General features: G+C 38.6%; 1 protein-coding gene and 1 long non-coding RNA gene across 7 annotated transcripts in view; one reads left to right on the top strand and one right to left on the bottom strand.

Annotated features, from left to right (window-relative positions):
- The first annotated feature begins 43 nt into the window (after positions 1–43).
- Positions 44–13,312, top strand: LOC148044299 (uncharacterized). Its single transcript, XR_015697456.1, has 3 exons — positions 44–122; positions 9,304–9,459; positions 11,515–13,312. It is a non-coding gene; the product is annotated as an uncharacterized LOC148044299 (long non-coding RNA).
- Positions 10,745–17,326, bottom strand: part of CEP126 (centrosomal protein 126) — a 29,799-nt gene continuing 23,217 nt past the window's right edge. The window contains exons 9-12 of one of the 6 annotated variants that reach the window (XM_014054600.2): positions 16,981–17,068; positions 14,814–14,969; positions 13,319–13,383; positions 10,745–11,176 (exon numbers count right to left, since the gene is read on the bottom strand). In XM_014054600.2, coding sequence (XP_013910075.2) covers positions 11,081–11,176; positions 13,319–13,383; positions 14,814–14,969; positions 16,981–17,068 — 405 coding nt within the window. In that variant the 3' untranslated portion in view covers positions 10,745–11,080. Of the gene's footprint in view, positions 11,177–13,318; positions 13,384–14,813; positions 15,017–15,540; positions 15,913–16,980; positions 17,069–17,326 lie in introns of those variants that run through there. The other 5 variants (XM_087721128.1, XM_087721131.1, XM_087721133.1 and 2 more) reach the window with 5 other exon arrangements.

The raw sequence follows: 17,326 nt of genomic DNA, 5'->3' as shown, positions 1-17,326 counted from the left end.
TTTGGGGGGCCGTCCGGAACAAGCGTTCCCGAGACAAAGGTTCCGTTTGCGTCCCTTCGATAGGGAGACAGAGGCGAAGGGTGAAAACGCTTTGAAAACCACCAGCCTTGTCCTCGCCGAGGGTGGGTTACATCCCCCCCCCCTGCCCCGCTCTACACCAAGCGGTCTCGGAGTAAGAGAAGGGATGGCTCAACCCTCGAGGAAAGCTCTAGGTCGGAGAAAAAGGGCTTTTCCTCTCCTGCTTTGGGATAAGATGCATTAGATGCAATGGAACTTTCTTCTTCTTAGGGCTGCAATTGTATCTTGTTTCTATTAAGCATTTATGTTCTGCCTCTTACATCACTTTTCGCAGTGGGAAGTTCTTAAAATCGTAATAAATTCAGTTCAGAAATAAAGAATTCACCAAGGACACAAAAATAACATGAAAAGCATTCTAAAGATGAGAAAAGACTTCACATTTGATCAATATAGGTGGCCTCCATCACAATATTTCTAAGCAGTGAACATATTAGGCAGAATTAAAGCTAAAACCTGGAAAGGGGGGTGGGGAAACGAATCCTAACCAATAACTGAAAGACTACTAGCGTTCCCCTTGGCAAAACAAACAATTGCATACAATGTACATGGGGAGGGAGGTCATAGAAATCAACCCTATGGTAGACCAGACCAGAATGCTAGAACTCGACTTGATATAGACCAGTGGTCTCAAAGATTTTGGGTTCAAGAGCCCCCTGCATTCTTAAAAGTGATGGAAGACCCCCAAAGGCCTTTGATTTGTAATGGTTACATCTATCAATGCTCGAAATTAAAATGGAGATATTTTAAAGTATTTATTTATTTGACTTTGCAGAGCCCCGAAAGCGTCTTGTGCAGTGGTAGAATTCAATTTTTTTACTACTGGTTCTGTGGGCGTGGCTTGGTGGGCATGGCATGGCTTGGTGGGCATGACAAGGGAAGGATACTGTAAAATCTCCATTCCCTCCCCACTCCAGGGGAAGGTTACTGCAAAATCCCAATTTCCTCCCAATCAACTGGGACTCAGGAGACAGAAAATAGATGGGGCGGGGCCAGAGGTGGGTTGCTCCTGGTTCGACATGAATCGGGTGACCGGTAGTAGCGGCAGTGGGAGGCTCCACCCACCTGCTTGGACGTTTCTGTGCATGTGCAGAAGTGTTGTGCGCACAAGCACGCCCAAACCAGTAATAAAAAAGATTGACCGCATCACTGGGCGGGGCGAATCAGAGGTGGTATTTACCGATTCTCCGAACTACTCAAAATTTCCGCTACCGGTTCTCCAGAACTGATCAGAATCTGCTGAATACCACCTCTGGTCTTGTGGATATCCTAGGGCCGCCAGAACACATTTCGCAAACAGTTTGGTCTACCTTCTAGGGCTGACATAATGTGACATGGGCAAAATTATAAACATTATGCAGCCATTGTAGCTTCCAAGTGGTTTTTAAAGACTGGGTCTATAATGATAGTCTGAATGGGAGGTTGACAAAGGGGAGATTGATCAGGAAAAGAGCCTTCCAACCCAGGAAAATAATTGTTCATAGTGAGTAAAAAGGATGGCCTTGGATGACAGAGGGAAGACCCACCACCAAAGCAGCAATCAGATAAATGAGACCTATGCCCAGGTCAAAGAAGTAGCTTACAAAAAATGCCTCAGACAGTGCCAACTCCAGTCCAGGAAAAGTTATAATTGGCATGAAAGACGAATCTATCTACAGGCCCACTGAGCAGTCCAATTACTAACAGTCCAAGACCAGCGACAAATAATATACAAGACTGGCCAAATACAAACCTCATCAAGAACTAAAGCTGGAAAATTCCTGGAATCAGAAAGTCCTTGAACTAATAGCCATTCAGAGAGTTCAACCTAAGTGTATTTCTCCTATCCAGATTCTGATACTCCCCAGGGACAGGGCCTCATCTGTATTGCTTGTTTGGCCCAAGGTCAAGTTATAAAACTGGCATCATCAACTACTTAGTAATATCTACCTCATAACAATAGATGACCTCACATAGCAACCTCATATAGTTATTAAGTAAAAATAGGGAGTTTGACAGGCCATGAGAAACCCTACAGACCAAGGACTCAGTCTCTTTCCCCTCTACCAACACAAACTGGAAGGAAGAAAACTTCTATAACATAATGCCCTTAACAACCAACAAAGTACATCTAGATATCATAATAGATGGCATTGAAACTTGCCAAAAGAACAAATAGAACTGGTAGATGCCTATCCTGGTGCCACTAGAGGTCACACAGTTTTCCCCAAATATTTATAAAGAGTTGAATATATTTGGGACTTATCTTTCCTAACTTTCAAAAAATTAAAAATAAATGCATTAAATGTATTCCATCCAAGTATTACTTCTATCTTTATTTTATCTATCTTTATTTAGACTAGCATAAGTTTTGCAGTTGGATTCATGACAACAAAATGTTGCCTTGATAGACAGCCAATGCAGGAAACTAAATGAGGAGAGCACACTGCTAATTCATCTGGCATGACTTTTGATGCCATGGGCCAATGGAATTATTGTGAGTTCTATAGTACACTTGGATTTACATAGTATACATAATATACTTGGATTTCAGTAAGGCATTTGACAAGGTAGACCATAACCTACTTCTTGATAAGCTAAAAAAATGTGGCATAGGTAACAATACAATCAGATGGATTTGATTCAAAATGTGGTCCTCAATGGAACTACATCCACATGAAAGGAAGTAGTGGGGAACCCCAAGTTTCCATTTTAGGCCCAATAACTTCAGTGTCTTCATAAACAATTTCAATGAGGGAATAGAAGGAGAACTCTTCAAATTTACACACAAGACTAAACTATTAGGAGTAGGAAACACTCCAGAAGATAGGCTTAAGATCCAGATGGATCTCTATAGGCTTGAATACCGGGTCCTAGCTAACAAAATGAAATTCAGTGTAGAGAAAAGTAAGGTTTTACACTTAGGCAAGAAAAATGAAATGTACAAGTACAGAATACATGGAACCTGGCTCAATAGCAGTAACTGTGAGAGGGATCTTTGAGTTCTAGTAGACAAACACTTAAATATGAGCCAGCAATGTGCTGCAGCTGCCAAAAAAAGCCAACACAGTCCTAGGCTGCATTAACAGAGGGAGAGAATCAAGACCACATGAACTGTTATTATTACCATTTTATAAAGCCTTAGTACAATCATACTTAGAATAGTGCATCCAGTTTTGGTCACCACAATGTAAAACAGATTTTGGGGCTTTGGAAAGAGTTCAGAAAAGGGTAACAAAGATGATTAGAGAAATGGAGGCTAAAACATATGAAGAATGTTTGCAGCAACTGGGTATGCCTACTCTAGTGAAAAGGATTAACATGATAAACAGTGTTCCAGTATCCTTACCTGTGGGTGATCCATCACTGGAGGCTCTTAGGAAGAGATTGGACAGCCATTTGTCAGGAATGGTATAGGGTCTTCTGCTTGTGTAGGTGGTTGGACTATAAGACCTCCAAGATCCCTTCCAACTTGCTTATTCTGTTATTTTTGAACTGCCTTGTGGAATTGGGTCTTGGAGGTACTTTATTACAAAGGTTTTAATCATTGACCTCTGCACAGGGGCAAGGGGAAACATGACAAATGATGTGTGGCATCATTATGATGCAGATCACAATATTTGCATGTTACAGTGCAAGGGGAAAAGACTGGGGTTCAGTTGTGACTACATACTTAGCTGTTTTTGTGTCACTGCAGTTTGTACTGGACACCTGTGGTTCAAGCTTATCTGTCAGCTATCTAGAAGGCACTGGTGCCTGGGTTTTTGTCTTGTCCTCAAACTGATTCAGTATTGAAACTGTTTGATCGCCACAATGTAAAAAGGATGCTGAGACTCTAGAAAGAGTGCAGAGAAGAGCAACAAAGATTAGGGGACTGGGGACTAAAACACATGAAGAACGGTTGCAGGAACTGGGTATGTCTAATTTAATGAAAAGAATGGACATGGGGAGACATGATAGCAGTGTTCCAATATCTCAAGGGTTGCCACAAAGAAGAGGCAGTCAAACTATTCTCCAAAGCACCTGTTGGTAGTACAAAAAAGCACAAGTTGGTAGTACAAGAAACTGATCAAGGAGAGAAGCAACTTGGAACTAAGGAGAAATTTCTTGGCAGTTAGAACAATTAATCAGTGGGACAACTTGCCTCCAGAAGTTGTGAATGCTCCAACACTGGACATTTTTAAGAAGATGTTGGATAACCATTTGTCTGAAATGGTATAAGATTTCCTTCCAAGGTTTGGACTAGAAGACCTCCAAGGTCCCTTCCAACTCTGTTGTTCTATTCTATCTACATGAAACCCCTACAGGAGGTTGCCTGACGTTTTGTTAATGGATCTGATATGACTCAGCTCCATTCTTGTTTATATTCAATTCCAAGGAATCCACAGCACACTTAAATGATATTTGTGTTCAATAATTAACTATACAAGGGAGGCCATGCTGGAATTAAATCCAAAGAAAATGAAACAAAGATGAAGACATTATTGGTAAATAGAAAACTCAACTTGGAGATTAGTGATTCAGCCTGTTTTGGATGAAGTTGCACTCCTGATAGGAATGCTCCTTATTCTTTAGCTGTCAATGAAACATTATATTCTATATACTATAGAAATGATTTTAAGGGGTTGTCTGTCAAAACTCGTTTCCTCCAAGTGTTCCTTTCAAAGTAAAAGTTTCCTGTTTTTGTGTCTTTCTCGGTTACCTTAAATTTTCTTTAATGGTGGTACTTGTGAGTTTATTGTATTCTGTTATATGCTGAGATAAGCACTGCTTTGGGTTTTTTTTTTTATACACTTTGATTAGGCAATGCCTTCATTTTGCAACCAATGATAATTCCTGATTTAAAAAGGCCCTATTGAAAGAACTGTGTCATAATGTGTCTGCATGAGATTTAAATAAGCATGCTAACCTGTAGCCTATGGAAAGATCGTTGTTTTCTATGGGCCAGAACTGTACATGCCATCCATAACAATTTAACCAAAATCTGTGAAAGCATTTTTTTAAATGCAGTTTTTAGTGCAACACTAGCAAGTATAGTGGTGTAATAATTGTTCCCATTAATATGGTGTAATATGTGTGCATTTGAAAAATGTGTTTTTAAAGGTGTACTTAGGGCTTGTTGCTTTGTTCCAAGTTAATACTGTTAGACATCCTGATCATTTTAGAGAATGGGAAGCCTACAAAGTAAAATTAAATAAATAAATGACTAAGCATGGATCATGTACTCTGCATGAGATCCACCCACTCAGACCCTGCAATGCTGCCAGCTCAACCACTGAGTAAGGAAGACTTTGAGGGTGTGTTCACTTCTCTGACTGGTTGTTCTCGTTCTTTAGGAGAGGAAAGGGCAAGGAAAAGCACTTAGAGGGTGTTGGCAGGAAGTGCAGGTGAATCCACACCTGTTATTGCAAGGGAGAATTTACATAGTCCTTAACTTCAAACGGGGTGCAAGGAAATGACCATAATTGGGCAGAAGAACTAGCTGCAGCTTACCACTCAAGTCAGAGGGTGTTTTCACCCCTGTTCAAATAACTTATAGAAAGGAAGGTACCATTTTCAGATCTGGCAAAGTAGTTGTTCCAGAAACCCTGAGAAAGAGGAAATGCTCTACTGACCTTATTCCTCAGGGCATTAGATGTGAAAACAATGGATTGAAGGCACATCAAAGGTAGCTGGAGTTTGACTGAAGCAGGCATGCAAGATTGTTGATGGTATCCAAGGATAACATCCAAAGGATGTTTCAAGTGTTATAGAAGCTGATTTTAGACCATAAGTAGAGAACTTGTAAGAGGAAAACTAAACACAACACCTTTCTTGACCACTGTTAGGACAAGCACGTAATCCTTGCTTAACAACCGCCCTGTTTAGCAACCATCACAATTATAACGGCAACGAAAAGTAACTTTACAATCAGACCTCACAATTACAACTATTGCAGTGTTCCTGTGAAATCATGTGATTAAGATTCAGGTGCTATACAATGGGAGAAGAGTTTACAACTGTTAAGTTGGGCCATAAGAAAGGCTGAGCGCCAAAGAATTGAGGCTTTTGAACTATGGTGCTGGAGAAGACTCCTGCGAGTCCCTTGGACTGCAAGGCGATCAAACCAGTTGGTCGTAGAGGAGATCAACCCTGATTGCTCTTTAGAAGGCCAGATCCTGAAGATGAAACTCAAATACTTTGGCCATCTAATGAGAAGGAAGGACTCACTGGAGAAGAGCCTAATGCTGGGAAAGATGGAGGACAAAAGAAGAAGGAGACGACAGAGAATGAAGTGGCTGGATGGAGTCACTTAAACAGTCGGCGTGAGTTTAAATGGACTCCAGAGGATGGTAGAGAACAGGAAGGCCTGGAGAAACATTGTCCATGGGGTCGCAATAGGTCGTACATGACTTTGCAACTAACAACAACAGCAGCATCCCAGGTATGTGACTGCCATTTATGCACTTCACAGCTGACTTATAGCAAGCAGAATCAACGGAGCACACAGCAATAAAATTGCAGATTGCAATAACAAGTCTTGCTTAATGACTGCATGTGGATTCACTTAATGTTTGCAGGCAAAATTCATTACATTTGTTGTGGTCACATAATGTGTGGGCATGGGGTGGCCGGGGCCAGCACGTGATGCATCCGGCCTACGTCCACAAGCTTTACCCCCCTGCATTACAACTTTGGTGCTTGCCATTAGGATAGAGGACTGTGGATCAAGTGGACTGTACAGTTAATAGAAGCCTAGCCAAAATCCAGAAAATATTTGGAACATAATAAGGTGGGATACTTCGAACAGTCTGGCATTGTAGAGAAAGAGGGAGAGAAGGAGATTAAAGTAATTGCTAGCCAGGTAAAACGTGCCCACTCTTGACTTACTACAATTCACCCATTGAAGATAGACTCTTGCTATCATGCATTTAACTTATTTATGTTTTTAGTTTATATGGGTTTCTTTTAATCTTTTATAATTGTAAACTGCCTAGAGTTACCTTGAGGTAAGAGGGAGCGTCTATAGATTTTATAAATAATTAAATACATTTTAAAGCATTTTATTACATAAGGTGAAGGTTCCCCTTGCACATATGTGCTAGTCATTCCAACTTTAGTGGGCGGTGCTCATCTCCATTTCAGCCGACGAGCCAGTGCTGTCCGAAGACATCTCCATGGTCATGTTGCTGGCATGACTAAACACTGAAGGCGCACGGAACGCTGTTACCTTCCCACCAAAGGTGGTCCCTATTTTTCTACTTGCATTTTGCATGCTTTCAAACCGTTAGGTTGGCAGAAGCTGGGACAAGTAACGGGAGCTTACTCCGTTACGCAGCGCTAAGGATTCAAACCACTGAACTGCTGACCTTCCTGATCGACAAGCTCAGCATCTTAGCCGTTGAGCCACCATGTCCACAAAACATACATTTCAATATTGCCAGAGGTGTCAGATTGTTTACAAAAATAACCTAAGGAACGCTAAGAAATGGTTAAGATAAAGGTAATTTATTGTCACTTTGTTCTGTGAACATGCTGGCACGCTGTAAAAAATGAAATTCTGATGCCCGCTCTCAAAAGAAAAAGAAAAACATTAAAAATTAATTATCAAGTTAAGTTTTAAATACGGCATCAGCTCATATTGTCATGAACATTTTATGTATATTTGATTAAGCATGGACCTCTTTTTAACGTTCCAACTCCTGTATAGTACAGAAGAAAAAGGCTGACTGTATAAAAGTTTCTGCGCCATCTTTTCTTTAAAGGTTTTTTTTGCCTTTACATAAATAACTAAACTGCAAATTTATCTTTTCTTTCTCACCTGTTTACATTGGTGCAAATACAATTTATGATGTGCTACAAAACAAGGTGCCCAAAACTATGCATACTGTGCCAGGAAATCTTAAGCTTTTTTTAAAAAAAAATTGCTGTGCTTGTTCTGAAAGCAAAACAAGTAGAGTTCCAAAATATTTTACTGTAGCAAAAATATGAAGGCCCATCTTTTCAACATGCCTAAATATTAACAGACTCACAGAATTGGAAAGATAATTCAATCCAGCCCTCTCCCAATGTGGGATAATTATTTTTACAGCATCTTCTGCTATTGGACTATCCAGCCTCTGCTTAAAGACTTAACAAAAGAAAATCCAGCCCGTTTTTGACAATACAGAAAGAAAATTACTTGAAATATTCTAATGTTCTATTGAATAAATCATTCTATTTAAATACATTGGCCATGCCTCCTTTTGAAAAACTTTTATTTTGAAGTGAACATAATCGAAGACAGGTACAATAGTGACATATGTCTTTAGCTAGTTGACTCAGATTTCCCCAGGATAAATCCTCAAATTTTCAAGCCTATAAAATTAAGATTTAACCAAAGTTGTACCAAACTGGCAGCAATTTACATGACCTGGAATATAACAATATTTTAAAACTAATTAGCAGATGGAACAATGTCCCCTGCTGATAGTTCCACTTTAGTGGTGGGTTGCTACAAGTTTGCACTGGTTCGGGCGACCCGCTAGTGGTATTTTAGCCTTGGTCGCCTGAACTGGCAGCAACTCAGGCTGGCCACGCCCCCAAATTGGTTCCCCGGTTGCTGTTGCTGGCATCTTTTTTAGTAATTTTTTAATTTTCTGTGCATGTGCAGAACAATTTATAGTCAACTCAGTAGTGGGATGCGGCCAGTACGCCCTGGTACGGGCATACCGGTGCCTGCTGGGAGCACCAGGTACCATTCTGGTATGGTGTTCCAGAGGGGCCACCCGCCCGCCCTCCCTCCTTACCTGTATTTGAGCCAATCGGGGATTATGTGCACGGATCGTATGGCGCTTGTGCGACGCTCCACTGAGAACTGGAGTGTCACAGAGCGTTACGGGCAGTAAATATGCATGTGCGTGCTGCACACGTGCATGTGGTGGACACCTGGCCCCATTGCACCTGGATCCAGAACCCATCACTGAGTCAACTGCACACACACACAGAGCAAAGCGCACATGAAGCGAACCGGCAGCAACGCTGGCAGCTACCCAACCCTGTCCCACTTATGGGATATTGAATTAATCTTGTCTGAAGGTGACAAAAGTAAACAGCGATAGAACAAGATTCATAGCAAGCCAAATGAAGACAAGCTAATTAATCTGAAAGCCACCAACCCAGAAATATGATGAAGTTGCGAGCACATTCATATCTCATAAATAGTCTGAATCCAGGGAGTACTGTACTTGTGCTTCCTGCTAATTCCACATTTCCTGCATTTTGCTACAGAAAGCATTGGCTTGGATCCAGAGTTCCCACAATCAGCATCCGTCTGACATAGCACTGTTAATTGTAAGAAAGGAGAAAGCGATTTGATTCCTGACCAGTTTCAGCACCTTGAAAACATGCTTCATTGAGTTGTGAGCTTCCAAATCAGGATGGAAGGTATCACAGGGTGTACACTGCTGATCGGTGAAAATCAGACAGCATGCTTTTATTCTGTTTTAACTTTTGATTGGTTACAACATGGGCAACTACCGGGTATGTGTTTTAAGCAAGTAAATAAATATTGCCTAGAAGGATTAACTTCTGAATTGCACTTTTTTTTAATGAAACCTATAAAATATAGAAAGATACAACATTTGGATCTATTATTTATACAATGACATTTTGGAATTGATAGTTTTTAAAAAGGAATAAGGCATTACGGTCACGATATTCATCAAGGATCTGAAGTACCTGGAAGAAGATTGATTTTTGAACCCCTCCTCAATATGTTTATTAAATTTTGAAATATAGTAAAAAATAATAATTGGAAAGTTTCCTTTTCCTCAGTAGCTGACTCTACTCCAATCAGTTGAACTAATCTTGGAGTTTAACCTGTAAGAGCTCAAATTATGGCTGGATTTCCATGAAGAATACTCCAAGGATAAATCCAAAATCATTTGTGAGCATGATGGCATATTTCATTCCATATACATTAGCTGATCCTTAATCCTGAATATTTCATAAAGATTGAAAAGATTACTAAGTTTTCATTTTGTGGGCAGCAGTTTTCGATATAATGCTTGAAATATTATGATACAATACTATATCAAGAAAGCACATGGAAGGGAACTCTTAAATCTTGAACAATGACTAAAATATTAACTATATTCAGCAAAAAAACTTATTTAGAATAGAATAACAGAGTTGGAAGGGACCTTGAAGGTCTTCTAGTCCAACCCCCTGCTTAGGCAGGAAACCCTACAACATTTCATTTCTGTTTATTGAACTCCCCAAAGAATATTTAAAAAACAATTTGGCTTCAACTTATTATATGTTGCTACAACTTTGGGGGAAACTATTGTTAAAGATGTAAGTATTAAGTGGAATCATATTTTTTATGCCAAAGATGGATTTCACAGATGTCTTGTCAATTTTTGAAATATTCCTGTGTTGCAAAAAATGAGATTATGGTATGTTTCCACATAATTTCAATTTAAAGATATGTTCAAAGAATTGAGCTAGCTACTGGTATATATTAGTACTACACTGAGTTTTTAAAGTGTTATCACTATTGTTCTGACTATCATCACTTCTGTAGTTAGAACTGGAGCAGTCAAATGGGAAAGAAATTATTAAATTGGTGAGTATTTTTAGATGATAAGAGTTTCATTTTCTACAACACGTGTTTTGAAAATGTAGCAGACATTTATTAGAGTTTAATGAAAACCATAAAGTTAGGAGATGAACTCATACATAATTTTAATCAGTAGCAAAATAATTTCTTTTTCTTTTAATTAAAATTTACAGTAAATTTACAAACTGCCACTCATTTAAAATTGAGGTATTTCCATTCTTAAAAAAATACAATACATTTTACAGTAAAGTGCATATGTAAAATAATTTTGCCCTAAATGTAAACTAGGTAACAAGCAGTCAATACTTGTGTTACATCTTTATTTTGAAGATTTTTTTTAGAAAAAATAGCATTTAAGGCACGTTGCAAATAATTATGTTACAAATATAGCAACTGAGAATATATTATATAAATCTCAGTTCAGCAAACTTTATTAGGGCCAAGTCAGTATCTTCTTTGCTTTAAGCTATGGGTGGCATCCAATATGCTCCTATACCTTTGCATGTGAGGCATTATATCCATATATGAGGGAGATGTGACCTGTAAGAATAAAAAGCAAACATTAAAAAATATACATTAAAACACCCACAGAATTATATAAGCCATTTGCAAATATGAGTTTAAATCCAAGTTAACATGGATAACATATTTGCTAGTATGGTAGTAGAAAAAATAAAATACACCAAAGCCAGCAAAAGACAATCCTAGGGAAAAATAATGATGAACAGAAATTGGAAAGTGATGTATCATATAATTTTATATATGTTTGAGTCATGTTGAATTTATTCCAAATAAATAAACAGATTATAACCCAAATTAATAAAGCTAAAAGGTAAAGGTTCCCCTCGCACATGTATGCTTTTTGTTTCCAACTCTAGAGGGTGGTGCTCCTCTCCATTTCAGCCGAAGAGCCAGCGCTGTCCGAAGACATTTCTGTGGTCATGTGGCCAGCATGACTAAATGCCAAAGGCGCACAGAATGCTGTTACCTTCCCACCAAAGGTGGTCCCTATTTTTCTATTTGCATTTTTACATGCTTTTGAACTGCTAGGTTGGCAGAAGCTGGGACAAGTAACAGGAGCTCACTTCGTTATACGGCGCTAGGGATTCAAACCGCTGAACTGCCAACCTTTCTGATCGACAAGCTCAGCATCTTAGCCATTGACCCACCACATCCCTTATGAGCTAAGTAGAGAATCAGAAATCCCACTGAGCCAGAGTCCCACTTAATAAAGCAAACTACCTACTAATATTTGCATGGAAATAAAGAAAATATAGGAAATCTGCAGTTCAGCTGCAAGTTCAATATTAATTTATTTGAAATGTTGAATATCTATTTGTAATATAAAGACTGAAATTTGCCTTATTATAATATCAATATAGTTTTATTCTTTCTTATTTTCTATTCCCAGATGACAATTTTACTTGGATGTTAGTCCATTTTAATAGGGTAGAATTTTTTTCTAGATAAGGTACATTAAGTAAACCTATGGGCCAACCTTTCTAATTTTTTATGGCTATCTCTATTCTTTAATTTAGGGGAAACGATGTTTAAAGGGAATTCTAAAATAGAAGTCTGATTCAGTTTTTCTTCAACTTTCTCCCCCACTTTCCCCCCTTAGCTGTCACCCACATCTTTACTATTTAATGTTGTATTTAGTTAGGGCTCCAGTAATATATAGTTTGGCAAAATATATGTTCTCCCTTAGAGTATTTCGGCTGAAATGCTGATATCGCATGAATAAACCTGCAAGGCTCAAGTGTTCTCTCTTTTATTGCAAATAACTCAAGAAGGATCCAGACTGCCTGCTCTCAAATCTGACCTTCTATTCCCAAGCAGGAAGTTGACTGAAAATCTACCAGCGTCCATATTAGAGCAGGTAATATTTGTGATTTGCTCTTCTGATTTTCTCACTTGTTTTTCCCTTCCCTCATATAATGGAAGTAAACTATAAAAATATAGGTTTTTTTTTCTTATTAGGAAGCAATTTCATTCTCCCCCTCTTCCTTCCTTCTATGCAGACCTTATTTCAATTGCTGGCTAAATTGCTGATCTTCCCATTAAAGTTCTGTTTGTATTACACTTCCCTTACTTTAGAGTAATAAATTATGTACTTTGTACTGGTCTCTGGCTTGAAATAGTAATTACCCCTCTCTCCCCCAGACAGTGTGTACAGACAGCCTAATTTCATAAGGACTGTTGTTTTTTCTCTTTTATAGCCTAATTCCTCTCCATATAAAGTGACTCTAGAAGTAGACACATAGCACATGGAACACACATACTTCATGAGTACAACTGGTCTCTTCTCTACTGTTCCTTTTAACTGGAATCTGAATATTGAAAACTTAGGGAGTTAAGGGTCAGTGAAAGAAATGGACAAAAAGCAATAATACAGGAGCACATATTTGGTATGTATGGAGCTCCCACTTGATAAATAAGATTTGAGGCTCTCACGTAGCAGCAGTCATCAATTCCTTTTCAGCATCACACTTGCTGTTATAAATATGACTAGGCAATAGAGGAAATAAATTGTGGTGGATTAGATTGAGAACAAAATTCCAAATCTGTCATTCTCATTCTAACAGTGGCAAGCTTTATGTATCTGGAAACTCTTAAGTTTTAATATAGTTAGCTTATAATATTATAATGTTAGTTAATGTTACGTTAAACGAATATGCTTACCAAAGGGGAAATAGTCTGCAAAACACTTGTAGAAGATGGGTTTTTGTTAATTGTTTCATGAACATCTAAGAGAGTATAAAATAATTACAAAACTTCAATTGTATGGTAAGAAACAACTTGTGGCCTGTATAGTCTTTCCCTTGAATATTATGTGATCTAGAGTATTGTATTTAAATTGGTGCATGTGTGTAAAGCATTTTATTTTGGAATCAAACTTCATTTTAATTTTGAAATAACTAAATTTTAATTAAGGAGAATGTTTGTTTATCAATCGTTATTTAATAACTTATTAAATCTCTTTAGAGTCACACTTGCTTGTGCAGCCTTCTTGACAGCCATATGAAAATGGACTGACATTACCCATTTCTGGGCTTCCCATTCTAGCCTGCACTCCTGGAAGTCTCCCATCCCAGTAATACTGAGTCCAGGGCCTGCTGAACTGCTGAGCCTTGACGAGGTTGTCGAGTACCGCCACCTGCTGATACAATGCAGATCTAACAACCAACATAATTGTATATTTTTATTTTTCAACTTTTAGGTGATACTGATTTATAATCAGCTTCCACTAATCTATCATCCTTCACATGACTTAGAACTGAAGCTCCATATCATCATCATCTTCTTCTTTATAGGGCTTTATACTACTGTCGTGGTAAATAGCCTGATAAACCTTTAAGACTTCAACGCTACCATCAAATTACAATTAAAAATGTTATAGAAGGGAAGAATTGCTAAATGGAGGGGATAAATAATATTAATCAGATTTAATTGTATTTATATTTAATAAAATCTACATGTTAATGAAATCATACATTTATTACATTTTGGTTCTCCCGTCCTCTTGTTTGAACAGGATTACTACAGATCAGTTGCAGATCAAAACATGTATTTATTTCTGTCTTCCAAATATATAATGAGATAACTCGATAGAAATGGGTTTAAGGAAAAATGGCAATGGCTTATTCATTTTTAAAAATTTTCTTCCTCTTTTCCTCTCCATTAATATTTTCTGCTTAATTTCAGATCTCCTAAACAATATTTGTGGAGCACAGAGGGCTATCAGCTGATCCCCAAAGAATATTATACTGATTGGTGGTAAATTTCTAAAATAGGAGAAAAGTATGTTTTGCCTTAAAATGCTAATATATTATCGTAATAATACCTGAGCAAATAGTACTACAGATTTTAATTTTCCAAGAGTGGAAAATAGTACATCTTAACAGTCATTCAATTCCACTGACTTAGAGACTGCTCCTTTGGCGTCACAGTTTTTTAAAAAAAACCTACTCAAAGTAATATGTTATGACTAATTTTAATTACTCAAGTGAAACATCCTACCTGCGTTTCACATCAAGAGTGACTTTTGGACCTGAAATGCCTGCTTGGCAATGAACATAAGGCAAAAAAAAAAAAAAGAGAATCATACTTGTTTACTTTTACGTGACTTGTCAAATCACCTTGGTGTCATTGAGTGCATAATTTTCAGAATACCTACTCTGTAGCCGGTGGTTGATGCGGTCAAGGGACTGAAGAACTTTGTGCTCTTCAAATGACAGAGCGCTCATTCCTTGCCGTGGTGGTCTATTTCGCACTGCAATCTGCCTATATGGTTGCGGTGTATCCAAACCAGTCAAAATTTCACCTTCTGCAGCTGACAAATTCACAAGGTTTTCTGGTATTAGTACTGGGTAGTACCATCTGAATTTTAGAACAAAAATATATACTGTGAAAAGCTTTTAAGAAAGGTGCATTAGAAATATCTGGGTTGGCAATTGCATTTAATGTTTTTTTTTTAATGTACCTTTCAAAGTTTTGAAACTATTGCAATAGGTTTTTAAACAATTGCTTATACACAGCTAAGAAAAGTTCCATTGTGGCACTATTAGTATCATATTGGAGGGCTGCTGAAACAGAATGCATGAAACATAAATAGACAATGAATAGTTTTTCTCCCCTCAAAGCACATCATATTGACTGTTTAAAGCCAAGGTGGCGCAGTGGTTAAATGCAGCACTGCAGGCTACTGCTAGATCAGCAGGTCAGCGGTTCAAATCTCACCGGCTCAGGGTTGACTCAGCCTTCCATCCTTCCGAGGTGGGTAAAATGAGGACCCAGATTGTTGGGGGCAATATGCTGACTCTCTGTAAACCGCTTAGAGAGGCCTGAAAGGCCTATGAAGCAGTATATAAGTCTACTGCTATTGCTATCTACTGCTATAAATCATCTCAGTTCAGGGCTGTTTCTGTTTCTTTGACAGTAGCGTATCTATATATCTGAGTCAGTGTACATCAAATGCATACCTTCATCTTTTCGGAATTCCAGTGTAATGTTTATTTTAATTTATCAATACAAGACATTCACAGTACACAATTGGGAAGAACAAAAACGAATTTGACCAAACACGAGTTAAAGCTGCTATTAAGATTAAACTCGTAGCAGTAAGCACAGCAAAGGGTCAAAACTTCTCTGCTCTTATCCTTGGAAATGGTGGCCAGGAGATTCACTTGCAAGGCTGTGTGGAGAAATTCTCTGGGCATCGGGAGGATAAAATTGTTCGGCTTCGCTTCTAGTTGACTGCAAGCGTGGTGCAAGTCCTGTGGAAATGCCCAGGGGATGGATTTACTCAGTTATCTGGGAATGGCTTCATTCAGCTGGACACGAAGAAGTGGATAGGGTCCTATGGAATGCAAACACTACCACCGATGAATTAGATTTATGCCTCTCCTGGCTGGTTAAGGCCAACCAGGAAGTTCTCGGATGGAACCCAGCAATAGTAAATTCATCCTTGTTAGAAGTGGTGTTTCCAGCTCTTTTTAACAAGACGCTAGTGTGCCCTGACTTAAGAAGCATCACTGGATCCCATTATTCTGAACACATTTTGTCTAGTTCTCCCACCTTCCCTGGTGGGATCCTGGAGGAAATGGATTATCTGGGCCCTTTTCAGTCAGGTCTCAGGTCAGGATATGAGACAGAAATAGTACTGGTCGTCCTTATATACAATTTATGGTGGGAATCTGATGGAAGTTGTGCATCCATCCTTGCTCTTCTTGAACTCTCAGCAGTTTTCAGTACCATTGACCATAATATCGTTTTGGACTGACTTTGGGAGTTGGGGGTAGGTGGCACAGTTTTGTGTTGGTTCACCTTCGTCCTCCGAGGCCAGTCCCAATCAGTATTAATGTCAATTGGCGAAGCTTTCCTGACCTGCTCCTGAGTTGCCATAGGCAGAGGGATGGGAAATCGCACCTTGCAGCTGCACTGAGGAATTCACACCTCAGTCAAAACAAAACACATCCTAGGCAGCCAAAGTCAAGGCCATTTCCATGGAGACCTGCAACAGTCGGAAGGAAGTGACTTCTGAAACATGTGAAATTGCTTCACTGGGGAATGTGACTGATGACACACCCTGGGGGGAGGGGGCAACAGGGTCAGAGGCAAGGCATGAGCTGGGTGAAGTCAGAGCTGGCTTCATCTAGGTTGTGCCGATATGGCTCTCCTAATAAACAACTGGATTTTTCTTGCACAATGGCTTGAGGCTCCTGGTTTTATTTAAGCATTGGTTGAAACCCTGACAATTAATAAAGATCGAGAATGACACCTACAGGAATTAATGATGATCTAATTATTTAGATCCCAAATCAGATTGAAATATGCTGCATTACCTTCATCAGAAATATTGACACCACTTGCGACTCGGACTGGCTCGAACATACACTGAGAATGCACTTGCATTGGGGCTTGTGATATATTCTATGTAAAAAAATTGTCAAGCTGTTTTTAAAAATGTAATCAAAATGAATTACAAGTCTGTTCGAAATTTAATGTAAAATTTACATGAAACAGTTTACTCTCTGTAGTGATTACATGTAAAATATGTACCATTAGGTGAAAACAAATAATGTTGGTTAAAAAAGGCAGTGTACTGATGGTGTTACTATTGATAAAAGCAACGGCAATGTTTTTTAATGCTTGTACAAATAAAATACATATAAATGTCATAACTTGCTA

The sequence above is a fragment of the Thamnophis sirtalis genome, unplaced genomic scaffold, assembly GCF_051295495.1.
Source record: "Thamnophis sirtalis isolate CommonGarterSnake01/CBP01778 unplaced genomic scaffold, rThaSir2_p1.2 scaffold_8, whole genome shotgun sequence".
NCBI lineage: Eukaryota > Metazoa > Chordata > Lepidosauria > Squamata > Natricidae > Thamnophis > Thamnophis sirtalis.
The sequence above is the reverse complement of the archived record's forward strand: the minus strand, read 5'-3'. Positions and strand labels throughout refer to the sequence as shown.